At 37.2% G+C, this 17,974-nt stretch overlaps 1 protein-coding gene across 24 annotated transcripts in view; it reads left to right on the forward strand.

Moving 5' to 3' along the window:
* The window catches only part of SLC8A1 (solute carrier family 8 member A1), a 376,616-nt gene that overhangs the window by 301,443 nt on the left and 57,199 nt on the right, over nucleotides 1-17,974 (forward strand). For 14 of the 24 annotated variants that reach the window (XM_037807837.1, XM_037807853.1, XM_037807855.1 and 11 more), the window contains exon 3: nucleotides 15,039-15,145. In XM_037807837.1, the coding sequence (XP_037663765.1) occupies nucleotides 15,039-15,145 (107 nt within the window). Of the gene's footprint in view, nucleotides 1-15,038; nucleotides 15,146-15,694; nucleotides 15,799-17,974 lie in introns of all 24 variants that reach the window. The other 10 variants (XM_037807859.1, XM_037807854.1, XM_037807857.1 and 7 more) reach the window with 1 other exon arrangement.

The raw sequence follows: 17,974 nt of genomic DNA on the forward strand, positions 1-17,974 counted from the left end.
TAACCTTTGAATATCTATATCGGGAAGTCCAATTTTGTGAAAGAATTTTAGTTTAAAACTATAAAGAGGATTTGATTCTTCTAGAAGCACAAAGACATTTCAATAGAAAATGAATTCAGGATTAATAAATGGGACATCTAGACAGCAAATTAATATAGAGACGAAATCAACAAATAACTTTTTTAAGGTTTTTCTGGTCTATGTAACACAACAAAATGAAAAATTGCTATTTATACTGCATTAATAGGATTTATTCAGGAAACACAGACCTGCCTTTTAGAAGCATTACAAAGTTCCTCCTTACTTTTCCATTTAATCAAAGCCACCATATATTATAATTAACATAAGTTAGACCCAATTCTACATGATTAAAGTTAATAGAAGCATCACTTGGCCTTTTGGCTAAGATCAAGTGTAAAGTTAACAGAAGGGCTAAACTCTAATAGGACAATATGATACTATATGATAGTATTTAATAAAGTATTTGTTCATGTTCTAGTAGTCAATTGTATCTGCAGCTATAATTTAAAGCCTTTAGTTATATAAACATAAAATATAACTCCAAAAGGAAATCCATGGATAGGTGTCAGATATTATTGCCTTTCTATTCACATTGTAAACGTTTATTTTCTAAAATGAATACTGGAATATTAATATTAATACGACATACCTATTTAGAGTGGCTCTTAGTAAGCTTTAGTTTACTAGAAAGATTGTTGGAATCAAGGGATCTAAGTTTGCTTACATGTAAAATGAGAAGATAAAGTTAGATGACAATAATAAACCACTTTACATTTGAAAATGCTTAGTGTGGGAAAAGTTCTTTCCTACATGTTATTTCATTCCATTTACTTATCAACCCTGTGGGATACATAGACATATTTTTCCCATTTTTGTACTTGATGAAATAATATTTGGAGAAGGTGACTTGACCAAGGTCATGTTGCTAAAAGCTATAAAGCTGCATTATAAATGCCAGTCTAGGTACATTTGTGCTTTCTACCTACAAGATTCTCTGAACAAAAGTGTAGCCTTCCCGGAGAATTTGTAAAATAACACAATTTGTAAAATAATCAATGTGCATATTTATATGCAGCTCATCAGAAGTCCTCTAATTAACCCAAGAATTACTCACCAAATACATTCTCACTGTGTTCGGTCCAGTGGTTCAATTTTGTTAACTAATGTCATTATTTTCATTCTGTAAACCTGCTTTTGTTCTATAAAGTTCAACTGGGGAAAACTTCTATTGCAAACAGGAAACATAAAAAGGGAAAAAAGCAAAACACATTTTCAGTTGAAAGCCAATAAACACCATTCTGTTTTTGGTTAATTTTGATTTTAAGCTTTATATTGCCAATATCAATAAGAAGTTTAATTATCTTCTTGCTGGTTTTATCTTGCAACTATTGCCTATATAGTGCCCTGGGTCCCTTCTGTTAAGAACCTGAGCTCAAAATGAGAATGGGTTGGTTCATTTTTAAATCGAGTGGAGTAGCCACAAAAGATGTAAACATTCAAATAAGTGTTATATGGAAAGGTTCAGCAGGAGTCCACAGTTGGTAAATCATTGTGTTCTGCGGACAGAAGAAAGCAGAAAGCAGGGGCCTTGATATTTTATTAGAAATGAATTTTGATTCTTTGTTTATACCAGTTTTAATTTTTACTTGTTTGTGATTAGTCACCAAAAAGTATTTCGCCATATAGAGGCACACTACTTGGAGCTCTTCCAGGCTTGCCACACTGCTTAATAGTCACAATTCCTTCTGTATTTACTCCCTTTGAATTAATGGAATGGGTTTCTTTTAAAAGTAGAAATATATTTTCTAAGTGGAACAAACACATGATTATTGACCATTCCCACTTCGGTGCAAATAGATCATCGGTTTGGTCAACTGGCGGCAGAGGTCTGCAGATCAGGGGCACACCATGATTGATGGACGAAGGAAGAAAGAAAAGTGCAAAGATGGGCAACTGCTAAGCATGATGTCCAGGGGGCTTGGGGGCACTAACAAGAATGGGGTTTTTTGGTTGGCTATCATTTTCTCTTTACTTTTCAGTCAATGTTTCCGTGGACGTTGTAGGTTCCTTTGAGGTCAAAGGCTCATCAGACTATGAATCTGTACATCCAGACTTTCTAAAGGAAGTCTGTGTTTCCATTCTGTGGGCCATTAGATTTGTAAAGCATACATCAGGATTATGGCCAATGAAGAAATGGCAATGAGTTTTCAAAGAAAATCATGCATTTCCTCTTGTCGTATCATCAGTTTACATTTAATTAAAAAAGAGGGGAAAAGGAAAGGTTTTCCATGAAGAGTAGTGAATTGGATTTCAGCAGCACCAGAGAAGAAGGGCATCAAGAGTAACAGCACAGTAAACAAACACCAGATGTGGATTTGGAGTCTGGAGAAAAGTTTTAATTCCAATTCTGGCATCTCCTCACTTTGAGATATGGGCTAATCTCATTGGCTCTTAGTTTGCTCATCTATATAATGGGAGGTGAACAGGGAGATGTCTATGATCAAGAATTGAGAGACTTGCTTCTAGAGACCTCTAGACTAGAAAGTGTAGTTCTGGAAAGGCAAAGGTTAAATCTGAGTGGAAAATACCTAATGTTCTTTGGATGACAAACTTAGAAATGGGCAATTGTAGAAGGGCACTTACAATTTTACAACTGGTGCTTGCAAATGATTTAAAATAAGGAATTATTTGTGACCGAACAAATGTGAAGCTTAGCCAGAATGAATGGCCTTCTAGGGAATCAACATTGGCAAACAATCCTTGAAAAAATTTCCAGCAAATCTAGCCAAAAGGTTAGTAATGATTTAGAAGAGAATTCCTCCTTTAAAAATTTTCTACAGGGCAGAATTCAGAGCTTCAATAAAGGCCAATAAGTAAAAGGAGAGGAAGAAGGTTACTGCCTAGTTTTGGTTTGGGGGTCAGGGCCCAAGCTTGCAGAGATCGCAGGGAAAATATGCATTCAACTTCTAAGAGAGCTAATCCAAAGTGGCTAATCCATAATAAAGCACCAAAAGCTTATAATATTTTTGGCTTCCTTTGTTTATTCCCCCCATAAAATACAGATCAGTTTCTTTAGATAGGGACAGTAGAGAGAGAAAAAATACCTACAATCAATCAGAAGAGATATAATTAAAAACCTTATGGTGAAATTTCATGGAATATCATATGCCAGTTTAAAGAAGAGTTTTTAAAAATGCCCCATCATGGGAAATGTTCAAAATACACTGTTAAGTGAAAAGTCATGACCCAAAATATTTTATGTCATATACACACACATAATATGGTCCAAATTATGTAATTGTTTATTTTTTCTCATATATTTTTATTGTAGAATATAACATACACATAAAAGTGATAACTTTCCAAGTGCAATTTAACAAATAGAGAGCAAATTTCAAAGAATATTATAGGTTACATTTCCGCAGTTTCAGTTATTTCCTTATTATGAAATATAACGTATATATAAAAAAAGACAATATCTTTCAAAGTATGATTTAACAAGTAGAGATACAGGAAATTTCCAAAGTTATTATGAGTTATAGTACCATAGTTTCAGCTATTTCCTTATTGTTAAATATAACATATATACAAAAATGTATGACTTTCAAATTACAATTTAACAAATAGCTATAGAACAAATTTCAAAGGATGTTATGGCTTACAGTTGCACCATTTCAATTCTTTCCTTCTATCTATTCTAAGAAAAAGCAAATTATATAAAAATTCAGTATTCATAATTCTTTGTTAAATTCTATCTTGTCTGTTGCTACCCCTTTCCCTAGTTTAATCACTTTCCCAGTCTTCAGGAATGTCTAGGCAGTGACCACCCTAACCTATTCATGTTGAAAAGGGGTGTCGACTTTATGAGCAAAGGGGGCACAACTAGTTGATGTTCTTGAAGAGTCTATTGCCTCTGGGTTTGGGGACTTAGCTGGCATAAGAGCACTCTGAAGGATTTAGGTTTAACAATCATCACCCCTATCCATTACCATACCTTTGAATTCAACATTATTAATATATCTGAACATATTGAACATATTAGATTAGCATTCCCCCTCACTAGCTACTATCTATCACTAGGTCCCTAATATTCTTATAAGACATTGATTTTACATTGTTCAGATAGTTCATAAAAGTAGTAACATACAATATCTCTCCTTTTGTGACTAAGTTATTTCACTCAGAATTATATCGTCAAGGTTGATCCAGGTTGCCATGTATTTCAAGACTTTGTTGCTTCTTGCTGCTGCCTGGTATTCCATCGTATGAATATACCACATTTTGTTTATCCGTTCATCTGCTGAAGGACACTTGGAGTGTTTCCATCTCTTGGTAATTGTGAGCAATGCTGCCATGAACATCAGTGTGCAAATATCTGCTCGTGTCACTGCTTTCAAATCTTCTAGATATATACCAAGAAGTGGAATTGCCAGATCATAGGGTAATTCAATATCTAGTTTTGCAATTGTGTATTTTTAAAACAAAGGAAACGTATTTAATTTTCATTGGTAATCTCTGGTGATAGGATTATGGGTGATTTTTATTTTTTTCTTCATTTCTGCATTTGTCAAATCCTCAACAATGAGCAACTGTTAGTTTAATGAGGAGGAAAAAAAAAAAACTTTAAGGAAAAAAACACATAAATTATCCTAAAGCAATACATATTATTTTAATTGTTTTAGTGAAAAATAACCTATGAAATAAACTTGCCAATACAAACTATGCTTCATGTATGATGTTTCACATAAACAAGGACAGAAGCTAGTACAGAGTAGATCGCAAGTTCAGTTTTGTCTTGGTTATCAGGGAAAGCAAGAGCCAAAGAAATGCACTGAAAATGTGATTTTAAAACGGTCTCTATTATCCATTTCTGACCAACTTACTCCCTATTTCATTAAATTAACTTTACTGAAATACTTTAGTTCCTGTTCTCTCTTCTCTTACTCCCCATATACTCATGATAACCGTCACTTAGTGTTTACTACACGCCCATTCCTGTTGTAAGTGTTTCGTGTCAACAATCCTGCAGCAGCCTTACGATACAGATGGCATTATTCCAGTTTGACAGATAAGGGAACTGAGGGATAGATTAAGTCACTTGCCTGAAGTCAGGCAGTCGGACCCCAAGAGTCCCATCTCATCATCTGTCACCTGCGATGATATTGCTCGTGGTCAGAATAAAAAGACGAACATTCATCTAGCACCTGAATATATGCCCGGCTCCATGATAAGCATTTTTTATGCATTATCACAATTAATACTCACATAATCAGATAAGATTAATACCATTATTATAACCATTTTACAGGCCAGGAGCTTAAGCCTCAGGAACAGTAAGTAACTCACACAGGTGCAGTTAGTAAGTGGAAGAGTGAGAATCCCCTACCCTGAGTCTGTTTCCAAAGGACGTCATTTTACCCCTCCAACAATGGGAAACTGCTCTAAGCCATGGTCATGGAAACCTGATACTATGTTTTTAAACATAAATATCAGAGCCCTGATATTTCTGTTTCTAAAGCTGGCCTCTTTCTAGTAGAGAGACTTTCAGCATATTCTAGCTGCCATCCTGTACTATCCCACGAGTGATATCCTTCCATTCTTTTCCACAGAAACTCTTTACTTTTGAACAAAGACTCTTGGCAAAGGAGGAAGGATGAAAGGTAAAAATAATCTCTGGGAAGAGTCTAATGACAACCTAGGAATGTTTAAAATGTTCAATGTGGAGGGTGCTTTTAGAAAGGATGGAAAACCAGCAGTTACTTTGAAATTCAACAGCATCTATTTCACTGTAATTCCAAGTTCTTATAAAAGGCAAATTCTTATAAGAATTGAGTACTGATAGAACTTTCTAAAACAGAACCGAAGATGTTTATGAGTTCAGTTTATAGAAAAGATGCTCTGTGACACACAGTACTCTTAACATTATTCTCAACTTGGAGAAATTTATTGAAATAAAGCTTCTCTAGGGATTTCAGACTTTTTCACTTCCTTGAAGAAGCACAGAGATCTCAGATTATAGACAAATATGTAATCCTGACAACAAGTTCAGGAATCTTAAGTTTTAAGATGCTGAGAATCCTCCATTATTTTACTGAAAGCACCTCTGTAATGAAACTTGCACAATGCCAATGTTACTCACTAAAAATAAAGAAATATATAGACCAAGATATATTTTGATTTATTTCATCATTGTGCCCAATGCTTGGTCCACTTTGTTTTTCACCGATTGTCTCAGCATGCACATTTAGGTAACAAACAAAAGATCCTTGTATATTTTACCCTTGTTAAGATTGAAATTTATTGGCTGCAGAAGAATGAGACAGTGGTAAGGTATAAATTTTATAGATCACAAATTTATGGTCCATTTTTAATTTATACCATTGTCATTTTATTAGTAAATTTCACTCATATGCTTTATTCAGTAGCTTGCCGTAATAGGAAAGAACTTTGGGGAGGGATACTAAATTCTTAGCGCATTATTTTTTGGAACAATAACTCTAGGACCCCTGCAGTGTCTCTTTGAACATAGTCAACCAGCATGTCTTCTAGGCACAAGTAGGAAATTTATGGAAAATTGTGGCTAATGCTGACAACTGACTGCTAAAAGAAGGACCCAGGAATTTTATTTTTTCCAATTTTGCATTTGAAAAAATGGATTGATTGCCATGCAGTTTCAAAAGTAAGCAGAGGCAAAAACTAGAGGAAGGTATACTGGAAACCCCCACTCCAGTGCTCTCTAATACTCTCCTGATCTCCATGGGAACAGCAGGACTGCAGCTCTGCCATCCAGGGCTCTTGTTGAAGCAATGATTTCAGTTACCACCTGACAATGAAAAGAGATCAGTGCCTGGATGACAAGGCCTCCTGCGGAATTACTTTGGTTTAGCTACTTGAGCAGCTCTCATCTTTGGAATCTCTTTAAATTACAGAATAGCATCATCCCAGTTTGTTAGGCTCTGCTTCATAGCAGGAGCCCCAGGAAAATGATAACTTCAGATCCCTCTGTGTACCCAGCTAATGTGGTGAGTGGAGAATCTGCCCGAGCTGGGGCTGGGAAGCTAAATGCAATAGCTCGTGTGCCCCTTGCTTCTTTGAGTTTAGGGCTCTGCATTTGGATACCCCATTACGTGTGATGAGATCCCAAGCTATATATGAAAGTGGATTTCAGGGTATTGCCCCTTACTCTATTGCCCATTACTCCCCCTTTGCCCCCTGCCCATTTTGATGATGGGTAGACAGGGCAAGTAAGAACTGCAAAGTAAACCACTCCTTTTCAACTAATAGTAACAACGGTGCCTAACATTTTATAGCTCCTTACAAAATGATATTGCATGCATTACCTTATTTGATTTTGCAAAAACCTGTGAAGTTTTATTATCCTTGGTGGATAATGATGACAGTCATTGTTTGATCATCACAATACTATGAACATGACACTCACCATGAAGCAAGTTTTATTATCCCCGTATGATATGGGATAACATTGATGTTTAGAAAGATGTCAGTGCTGGCCCAAAACTTCAACTAGAAGGTGGCAGAGCTAGGATATGGGCCCAGGTACTCTGGGTCCAGTCTAGTGCTCTTGACACTTCACCTCAGGAAACAATAGACTTAAGTCACAATCTAGTTCATCTTCTCTGGCAGTGTTAGCATAGGGTATGCAACAAATTCCTAAATGACTCCATGCCCATAATTTCTCAGCAGTAACCTAAAAGTAAAAAATAGCATTAGAAATAATATGAATAGCCATGAGTTCTTATCCTATTTGGAATTAACTAGAGGAGGCTGTTGATGGGGTCACTTGTGGAAAATGACAAAAATGTGTAGATGGGTCTCTTCAGACTGCCCCTTTCTTTCCCTAACCCCAAACCACTAAGTCACTCAACAAAATTGATTTTTGAAGGGAAGAAAAGCTTAAAATGGTCCAGGAATTTAAACCCACTGATACAGAGGCAACCCATAGCAAGCATATCATTCCATGTAGGGAGAGAAATAAATGCCAGCAGGGGAGCTCGATGATGCCCCAGAAGCTGTTGACTTTGTAAGGTCAGCAGGCATCATCTATGACCATAGCCCCTTCCTTTCCATTAAAAATAAATGCCATGAAAGATATGCTGCTTCTGACATTTTCATAATATGTTCTACTTCGGGGAAAAGAAACAAGCCAAGAAAGCCCGGCCTGAGCTAACAGCCACCAGAAGTGCTTAGCTCCTCAAAGGACAATAATCCTGGAGGAGACGGCCAGCCTGCTGTGGGGAAATCTGAGGAAAGGAATAGATTGAGGGGTGTTGGACCTGACAGTGACAGTGATGGCACTTAGCCTTGATGCAGATTGTTCTCACTGTCTCATATCACCCTGAACCTCAGGTTTTATTTTAGCAGCATGGGCAAAATTTGAAACTTCTTGCTGAAAACCCCAAACTTTCTCACAGCCTTTTCTCACCCAAAGATACAGCCTTCTCTAAATGCAATGATTTATTCTGAAGCACATCTTTTTTAAAAATAACAGCTTTATTGGAATATTGTTCATATATCTTAGGATCCATCCATTTAAAAGACACAATTCAATGGTTTTAGTCTATTCTCAGAATTGTGCGACCAGCACCACAATCAATTATATAATATTTTCATCGCCCCAAAAAGAAATCCCATATGCATTAGCAGTCCCTCCCCATTTATCCACAGCCTGTCAGCCCTAGGCAATCACTACTCTGTTTTCTGTTTCTATGATTTGCCTTTTCTGGACATTCCATCTAAGTAATCCTACAATTTGTGGCTTTTGTGTCTGGCTTCTTTCACTAGCGTGATGCTTTCAATGTTCATCCATGTTGTTGTACACATTCCTTAATTACTTTTTATTGCTGCATAGTATTTGATTGTATGGATATACCACATTTTATTTAGCCATTCATCAGTTGATGGACGTTTGGGTTGTTTTCAATCACTGTCTATCATAAATAATGCTTCTATGAACACTCATGGACAAGGTTTTGGTGGACGTATGTTTTCAGTTCTCTGAAGTATGTACCCAGCAGTGGAATTGCTGGGTCATATGGTAACTCCATGGGTAAACAGTTAAGGAACTGCTAGATTTTTGCCTTTTACATTCCCACCAGTAGTGTATGAGGGACAGCCTCATCAACACTTGTTATTATATGTCTTTTTTATTATATCCACTCTATTGGGTGTGAAGTGGTTTTGATCTGCTTTTACCTATTGGCTAATCATGTGGAGCATCTTTTCATATGCTTAATGGCCATTTATCTTCTTTGGAGAATTGTCTATTCAAGTCCTTTGCCCCTTTTATGATTGGGTTGCTTTCTGAGGTATAGAAAATTATCTTGAAGCTTTCAACATCAGCTGTACTGTGGTTCAGATTTCAAATTCACTCTACCTCATGACACCACTCTGTGAATGGGAGAAGTCGCAGAGTCTACGCCATCTGTTCATGCTCAGTCCTGAGTGTGGGGCCGTGAATGTGGGTGGAGAGGCTCCAGATCTAAATTAGATGCCCTCTGAAAGGGGAGGACATGGGGCATTACTGCCTTTTACAACAATTGGAATCCTTAGTTTGTCTGCTCTCCAGATGTAACCACTGTTGTGTAAAGACGTATCACTAGAGTTCCTATCACTTGGTCTGAGAAGGCAATGACTCTGCAGGAGTGCAAGCTCTGCTGCCTGCCTGCTAAAGGTACTGTTATGGTTGACTACAGAGACCAGCATTTCTTGAGGAGAAAACAACTTTAAGTATATCATATAATCCAGAAAAGAGCAGTGGTAGAAGACAAAGCAAAATGTGTCTCCCATGTTTCCACCTAGATTACTAATTAGTTCTGAAATTTAGTTTTGATTGTGCCTTCCTCACAACTCAATCTATTCTTTATTTAAGGCATTCTTTTAAACATCATACCATAAAGTCTGGCTTTTTATATTAGAATCTACATTCTGGCTGCATATTAGAATCATCTGAAAAACTTTTTAAAATTATATTCATGCTGGTGTCACGCAGCCAAGAGCTTGATTTAACAGCTCTGGAGTGCAGCTCAGGCAGGACTGCTTTAACAACTCCACAGGTGATTCCAATATGCAGACAGTTCGGAAAACACAAGCCAACTATTACCACCGGCTTCTGAGTTTATTATCCAATTTAAAAGAGCCCATTATCCTCTCTAGGTCAGTGCTTCTTGAATTTTAACATGCACAGGAGCCATTTTGATGATCGGGATAAAATGCAGATTCTGATTTGGTGAGTCTGGGGTGGAGCCTGAGATTCTGAATTTCTAACAAGCCTTCGGGTGAGGCCGATGCGGCTGGCCGGCTACTCGAAGTCCTCAGAGTGGAGGGACCCCTGCACATTTGTGGCACTTTTCAGTGAATCCGAGAAGGACCTTCATCTCCTCAAGGATCTAACTTTTAAGACACCCATCACCACATATAATATGTGCTGCATTCCTTTAAAAACAGAATTAAAATTCTATCATTGTTCATGTATGCAGTCTCTGTAATGTAAAGATAAAATGATAAACCTCTATTAATTTAAAATAATGATCTAGATTCTTTAAAGGGGTCATAATAATACTTCACAGTTGAATGAATAAGACCGTGTGGTTGGCTGTGGGTCATATAATTGGAAGAGATTGATCTTTGGAGCCAGTCACACACACAGCTGCAAACTCAGCTCACCATTTACTCATTTTGTGACTCTGGGAAGTCACTTACCATCTCTGAGAATCATTTTTTCCTTTGTAAATTGTAGAAGGTGAGAGTTGCTTTTAGGGCTGTTAAATGCAAAATGTCCATCATGCCATTGACCTCTGAGATATGCTGAAAGAGGGAGTAAATCTTTAAAAGGAAAAAAAAAAAAGCATTGCAGCATCTAAATATGTGAAGTCCTCGCTAAAATCTTTTTGAGTAAGGAATTAGAAAGAATGAGACTCTTCTTTCTAATCCTCCAACTTGTTTTTTCTCATCTCCTCTCAACATCAAGGGCAGCCTTAGGGAAAAGACACAGCAGAAGGACAAATTGAAGCTTAAATTGAAAAAGAGACTGTGATGCTACTTTGGTTTAATGATGAGAGTCTAAAGTGTATTTTGAAGAAGCTTCTGTTTTGTTTTGTTTTGCTTTAAGCTCCCACTAATAAGGCCATCTCTTTCTTTCCTTTTTCACTGTTTGCCTGAGTCACCACCAAGTATAATTTTAGTCTGTTGAGACCCATCAGATAAGAGACGCTGAGAAATAAAATATAGATATTGGTTCAGTATCATCAAATGAATGGTACTGTAAAAATTAAAAAGGAATGTCCTCTATTTTTCCACAGAATACCTTGACCTTCTTAAGCAAATGCTTTTCTTCCAGAAATGGAATCAAAATGTACTTCCATAAAAATTTGGCCATATTGGGAAATATTCTAGTGTTATCATTTGAATCTGTTTTGCTAGTTTCCAGAAAATACAGTTTTTTTAGGGTACACTATTCTACTTTACAGAGATGTAGAACATCAAGTGAGAAGTTCTCTTTACCTTCTTCATAATTATTGTGATAGTTGAATATTGTATAATACCAGTTTTTCTATTTGTTCCTTATCAGTGCAATAGTAATGTCAAGAGTTGTATTTACAACTGTAAATATAGTTTGGCACTGTCTACCCAACTGTTCCATTCTTACTTTGGTTAACCTGCTAATTTAAAGAAATAACAACAGGTGTCTGATTGCTTCCAGTTGATAAACAGAGCCAAAGAAGGGGCAACATGAATCTGTGTTCTTGGGGGTGGGAAGTGGGGGTTCTGTGGCAGTGCAAAGGCCCTGTGAGCCTGGGATTGGTGTGGTGATGGGGAGATCGGGGAGGGTAGACTAGGGGACCTTTAAGCCCTCTGTAAGTAAATTCAATAGCATTCTTGTGCTGATTATCAAGCTTGTGTAGTTGAAGTCTTCACCCAACCAACCCCTTCTCAAGTAGCATCCTCTGTGATAGAAGTGGTGATAGTCTCACGTGTGCATTAAGCTCTCAAAAGTGAACAGAAGACGTCCCATATGTATGTTCCTTTAAAAATTACGGTGGTCCATTCCACCTTTGCTCCCTTGCTAGGGGAGAAATATTCCTGTTATTAAGCAAAAGGTGAACATTACTAATCTCTTCTGATTGTTGCCTGTCTTGATTTAGAGGACTAATTCATAAGGACTGACTTCATCCTGCCACTTTAGATCAACTGAAATGTCCTTTAATAATCAAGTTTCCTATTTATAGCTTCACTGTGCAAGAGAAGCAATATCAATATATATAATTTAATGGCTCCTTCTTTCAGGGGCACTATTGATTGTATTACTAATGATTTTGAAATGATATGCCATTATGCAAATTCCATCTATTTTAGATGTCTATGCCTGGCACCTACAAAGGTATTTTTCTTTATCTATGATTTCCAGTATCACAGTTATCACATACTGAAATATTATTTTCTAAAGATAATGATCCTAGTGAATACTGATACAGTGATGATTAACAAATTGCAAATTTTTATTTTATTATACAAACAAATTGTATGGGCCATATAACAATATTTCTCCCAGTCATCAACTACTCAGAATATAGAAAATAAAGCTATTACGATAGAGATTAAACTCTACAATATTCATCAAGGATAAGAAACAATATGTTTTTAGATTATGTCTATTTATTTGTGAATAAGTTATCATGTTGCCTTTTGGGGGTAAAACTGATAGCCTTTCTGAACCAAACACTTAGCCCGTTAATAAACACTTAGCCCATTAGCTACTCCAGCCACCTCACTGTGCCTTCTTTATTTCTATAATCCAATAAAATATGAGATGAGATGTTGGGCAGGTTTAGGAGTACAAAATGGAGAAAAATAAGTTAAATGTTCATTAGGCAATGCGAGCAAGAGCATTGCAATATGATTCTTTTGCAATTGGGGCAGAGAGGGGTCCAGTTTCATGTGCCCAACCAAGAGGTACCTTGATAATAAATGTTAGGACATCAGGTGCAGAGAACAGTAGCTTTGCCCTTTGAAGGTTCACCAGCACTTTCAAAGATGCACAAGTATAATTTAGGATTACAGGGTGGAAGAAGAAAAATAAGATGTAAAATACGTAAGTTCTGATAACAAATAGGATAAGCATTTGATTGATTTTTGTTCAGTAACTTTGTTCTCATTAAATTCAGTTCTGAAATAGAAAGTACATGCATCATCATTCCTTACATCCTCTTGTGCTTTTTCTAATATTGTGTATGTTTTTGGATGTTGAGAAATTATCTGATATCCTGATTTCCAAAGAGCAAGCCGATTTTTTTATACTGGGTAAAAAGGTGAATGCTGCAAAAATAGTTGTGGAAGTTAGGTAGGGACTACTCATTGTACACACCTAGTTGGCCTTTGTAGCATTTTTTGGTAGTTTTATAAATATCCATCTACTCTTTAAAAATGGCTGGTGTCTTAGCCATTGATAGCTGTTCATCTAGCCTTGGTATTACTATCTTTGAGGTCAGAGCCGAGATAGAAAAGGCACTTCCAGGAGCTGTAACTCCTTAGTAGTGAGAAAATGGGATGTAAGCATCATGCAGAGATGTCCTTTGGCTGAGGAGCAGAGGTGGGTGATGGGGCCCCACAGGACCAGACCAACCATTTGATCACACTTCTTCGATGCTAAGCCAGACACCAGTATGAGCGGTGGGAAATTCAGAGAATTAAAAGCAACTACTACCCATTACCTCCTTCTTAATAGAAAGAAAACAGATTTCTTGGATATAGATAGATCTAAATGAAACTTGATGGCTTTGATCAATTAAAAAAGTTATAAATAAATTCCCTTCCAAAGACTCTAAAAGTCTAGAGGATCGCCACCAAAACTATAGAAAGTCATGCCATTAAAACTTTGTGTCTACACAGACTCATTGTTTCAAAAACTTCAGTCAGAAACGTCCCTGCTAATATTACTGGAAAAAATATTTTCAAGGACAAATATGTGTTGTTGTAATACATGATGGGTTTAAGCCCTTATTAATTCAAAGTTACCATTAACTTTATTTTCAGAGTTATCAAGAATGCTTACAGGGAGTTGAGATTTGCATAATATTTGCATTTGTCCTACCTGCCTGTCAGTCACTCAGAGCCATAGGACAGAAAGTGCTAGAGGTTGTATTATGGGAAGAATGCTTGTCAAACTGCCTCAGTATGTTGGTGGCGTTTAGAAACAGTATAAATGGCCTGTTCAGTCAAAGTTGAAACTGAACTTTGGGAGGGATGAAAATAACTACAGCATCATGACTTCCCCATTCCCTCCACCCCTCCACCCCCACTTTCAGAACAACTGTTGTGAGGCCACAGCCTCCATCTTTAGAAAAACAAACAAAACATGAACAACTTCTCTCTTGTAATCCAGGTAGAAAATCTGACTAAGCTGAATAAGAGCTTAATTCTAGAACCTGGGTGGGGGAAGATAAAAGACTTTATATTTTGTTTTGTCATGCTTTTATGCATTTATTATTTTAATAAAATTTTGTGATAAAAATCTTTTGTTTGAAAATAGAGTAAAGCACAAAGAAGGTTATAAAAAATGACCCATACACCTATTGCTCAGCAATAACCTCTCTCAATATTTTGATGTGATTTATTGATTTGTTCTGAAGGAGTGAATTCCAGGGCACAGCTCAGACAATCTTACAGCTGGTGCATTTGCTAAATAAATACATTTTTCTTTCCTTCTTATTGTGATCTCTTTTTTTCTGCTTTTTTTCCCATGATTGTGACAAACCTTTTAGGACTAAGTACTATATTTTGCCTGAAATAACTCGGTGTCCCTGCATGGGAGAGCTATGCTTTGGGTAGAACTTTTCTGTGCTTTTAGACCCATTCTTGAAGAAAAGACTCAATGCAGAAGTTTCTCAGTTGCCCTTTGTCTGGAAGTGCAGCTCGTTAACCTTGGTTTCCTCTTCTCTATGTTTCTTCTCTTCTCTCTTCTCTTCCCCTTGTTCGTCAATCTCTATTCTTCTCTGTTGCAGCAAAACAGTATCAGTCAAGGTAATTGATGATGAGGAGTATGAGAAAAACAAGACCTTCTTCCTTGAGATTGGAGAGCCCCGCCTGGTGGAGATGAGTGAGAAGAAAGGTGGGGAAGCTGCTCCAGGGCTGAGCCCAACAGCTTCTGCTGGCCTGTGCCACCCCTGGATGCCCACACTCTTCGGAACACGAGTTACAATGCACACATCCCTCCACCTATGTAACGGGGCATAAGCCACACCCTGAGCCACCGTGGGCCCAGCCTGTAGCTACCTCAGCCAATTTTGGCCACTCTGCACATGGCAGGCCTGAGATATTAATTTGCAGTGCAATCCAGCCTCCCTTTTTTGGGAAAGTTGGTGCAGATGCTAGGCAATTGCACGATGAAGCCAACTTTCTGATTTCCCTTCCTATGATTTGGGGTACCTCCAGATGGCAAATCGATGCAGGACCAAGTTGTGAACGTGAGGAATTAGCAAAGAAAACTTAATGAGGGCCAGCTGAGGGAAACCAAGATGCCCTTTTACATACTCGGGGAGGCCCATGTGCTGCCAGGTGTCTCTCCATAACCTCACAGTAACATGCAGCCTGGTGAACACCTAGAGCATGAGTGTGTGACTCCAACCATCTGTTTTGCCTTTGTCTTGTGTTCCCACAGGAAGATCATTACCATTAGAATATTTGACCGTGAGGAATATGAGAAAGAGTGCAGTTTCTCCCTTGTGCTTGAGGAACCAAAATGGATAAGAAGAGGAATGAAAGGTGTGAGAGTATACAAAGACATACCAGCGAGAAATTGTACTCTTCTCTCTCCGTGTCTCCCTACTCTCACACTTAACTCTCTCCTCTTCCTCGGCTTCCAAGTACTATATTTCGTTTCCTTCGAAGCTTTAGCAGTTTCATTTCGCTACCCTAACTCACAAGTGCACCAAATAATGCCCATGTCCTTCAGGAAGTGCCAACTAACCTTGGTCGGCAACCAGATTTAATAAATGCTGAAAGAGATTTCTGTAATTCAGAAGTGATGGAATAAAAGAATGGTTATGCATTTAGTTTGTCACAAGTAAAATTTGGTTTCCACTCCTAAATCTTCCCTAAAATGCTAGTGATAAAGACTATTTAATACCTGTTAGGAATAGTAGTCGAGTCTCATGATAAGTAATAGAAAATTTCAGAAGAATTCAAGTTGGGCCTTTTTAGGGAACCCAGATTTTTAAAAAATAATATGTAATAAGGGCAAAGATCCTTAATCAGCAGTGTTATTGATATTCTAGTGTCCATTTTGGCATAATGTTTTTCATATCATCAAATATGACATTTAAAAGATACCGTATATATAAAAACATAGTCATATCAATTTTTGTTTAATGGGAAGGAAGGATATGGCTCTTCATTAAGAATTTAACCCTTGCTTAAGGCTCTGTCCAGCCTAAACTCTCAACTGTTTTGGTCATATGATCCTTACACAGTAGGTAAATTTCTAACAGGCAGAATAAAATGAAGGGAAAAAAAAAGAAGTATTCTTTTAACTACATTTTGTTGATCCATATTTATATTTTTAGAAAATATTTGAAAAAAGAAGCCAACTTTTTTCCTAGCTCTGATTCCATAACTATTTTATGTGGCCCATATTTGATAAGGCAGGACAAGAATTTTATATCCACTTTGCAGTGCTTCCTATGGTGATCTTCTAATAGTGACCATTTTAATAGGAATCCTGTTCATTTAATTATGCATGTAAAATGAACACTCCAAATATTAACAGCAGTGTAGGAGATGCCTAGATGGACCACTTGGCAAGAAGTTTATACTTTTACTTTTGCACAAAGGAAAAAAATCAAATATACAGAAATAATTCAGAGAACATTTGGGAAAATATAACTAATATAAGTAATCCCACATTTATGAAAACTCACTGACTTAAGAGTCCATTAGAAAAAACTGTGTATGTCACCAAATTCATCATGTTCAAAATGGTGGCAGGAGCCTTTGGAGTGACAAAGAAAGGAATACTGCAGGCTTATTCAGGGAACCTCTTTAACATGCTCCATAGGCAGCAGATGGAAAGAAAAAGACACCTCAGAAAACTGTGCTGATTTGTCACAAAGATGGGATCAAAAATGCCTCATTGACAAACAGGAAAAAGCACTTCTAAATGTATTCCTCCAAAGACCTGTCTTTTGTCTAAAGGAAGAGTGTCTTGGATATCACTCTTTCTATTGTCGTTTTAGTAAAATATGCTGTCATGTAAAAGCAATTAAAATTCCTTGATAGCATTGTCCAGTTTTTGCATCCACCAAGTGGATTCTTGTCACTATAAATAAAATCACTGACTTGTTTTACAAAGTAGCCTTTAGTGGTGCTGACATTAAAGGAAAACTGGGCCTGAAAATGTATATGCTAGATTCCCATCCACATATTGGAAGTAATTTATTTGGTACATTCAGCCAAGTAGCTCTTCACCAAAATAAAATGCTACAGTCGAGTCGGGGTTTAAAGCTCATAACCTGAAAGGCAAACTGCGTTTTTCAACCCCCCATCCCCACTGACCTGTCAGTTTCCATGATCCAAATATAACGTGCCAAAGTCACAGACAAGGACACACAATTAGCACTAATTTGCAGGACTCTTTAAGCTGTAAGGATTTTAAAAGCATAGGCATTTCTTAGTGGCCAAAATATCATGAAAATAGAACCTCCCCAGAGAGAGAGAGAGTTTTGCCTTGGGCCAAAGTCCCCTTCCAGGCAAAGCAGCCAAAACGGACTTTCCTAGGATGTATCTGTTCTTAGTGAATAGAAAATACGATATTTGAGATCCTGGCTGATTTAAGATTTCCATAGGTTGGACTGATGTAATAAGCCCCAGGCAGTACTTAATGAGGAAGACTCACTCAAAGTTTCAAACTGACTTCATAAAATGTTTCTACTATATACAGTTA

The sequence above is a fragment of the Choloepus didactylus genome, chromosome 17 (assembly GCF_015220235.1).
Source record: "Choloepus didactylus isolate mChoDid1 chromosome 17, mChoDid1.pri, whole genome shotgun sequence".
In the NCBI taxonomy this organism is placed as follows: Eukaryota; Metazoa; Chordata; class Mammalia; order Pilosa; family Megalonychidae; genus Choloepus; species Choloepus didactylus.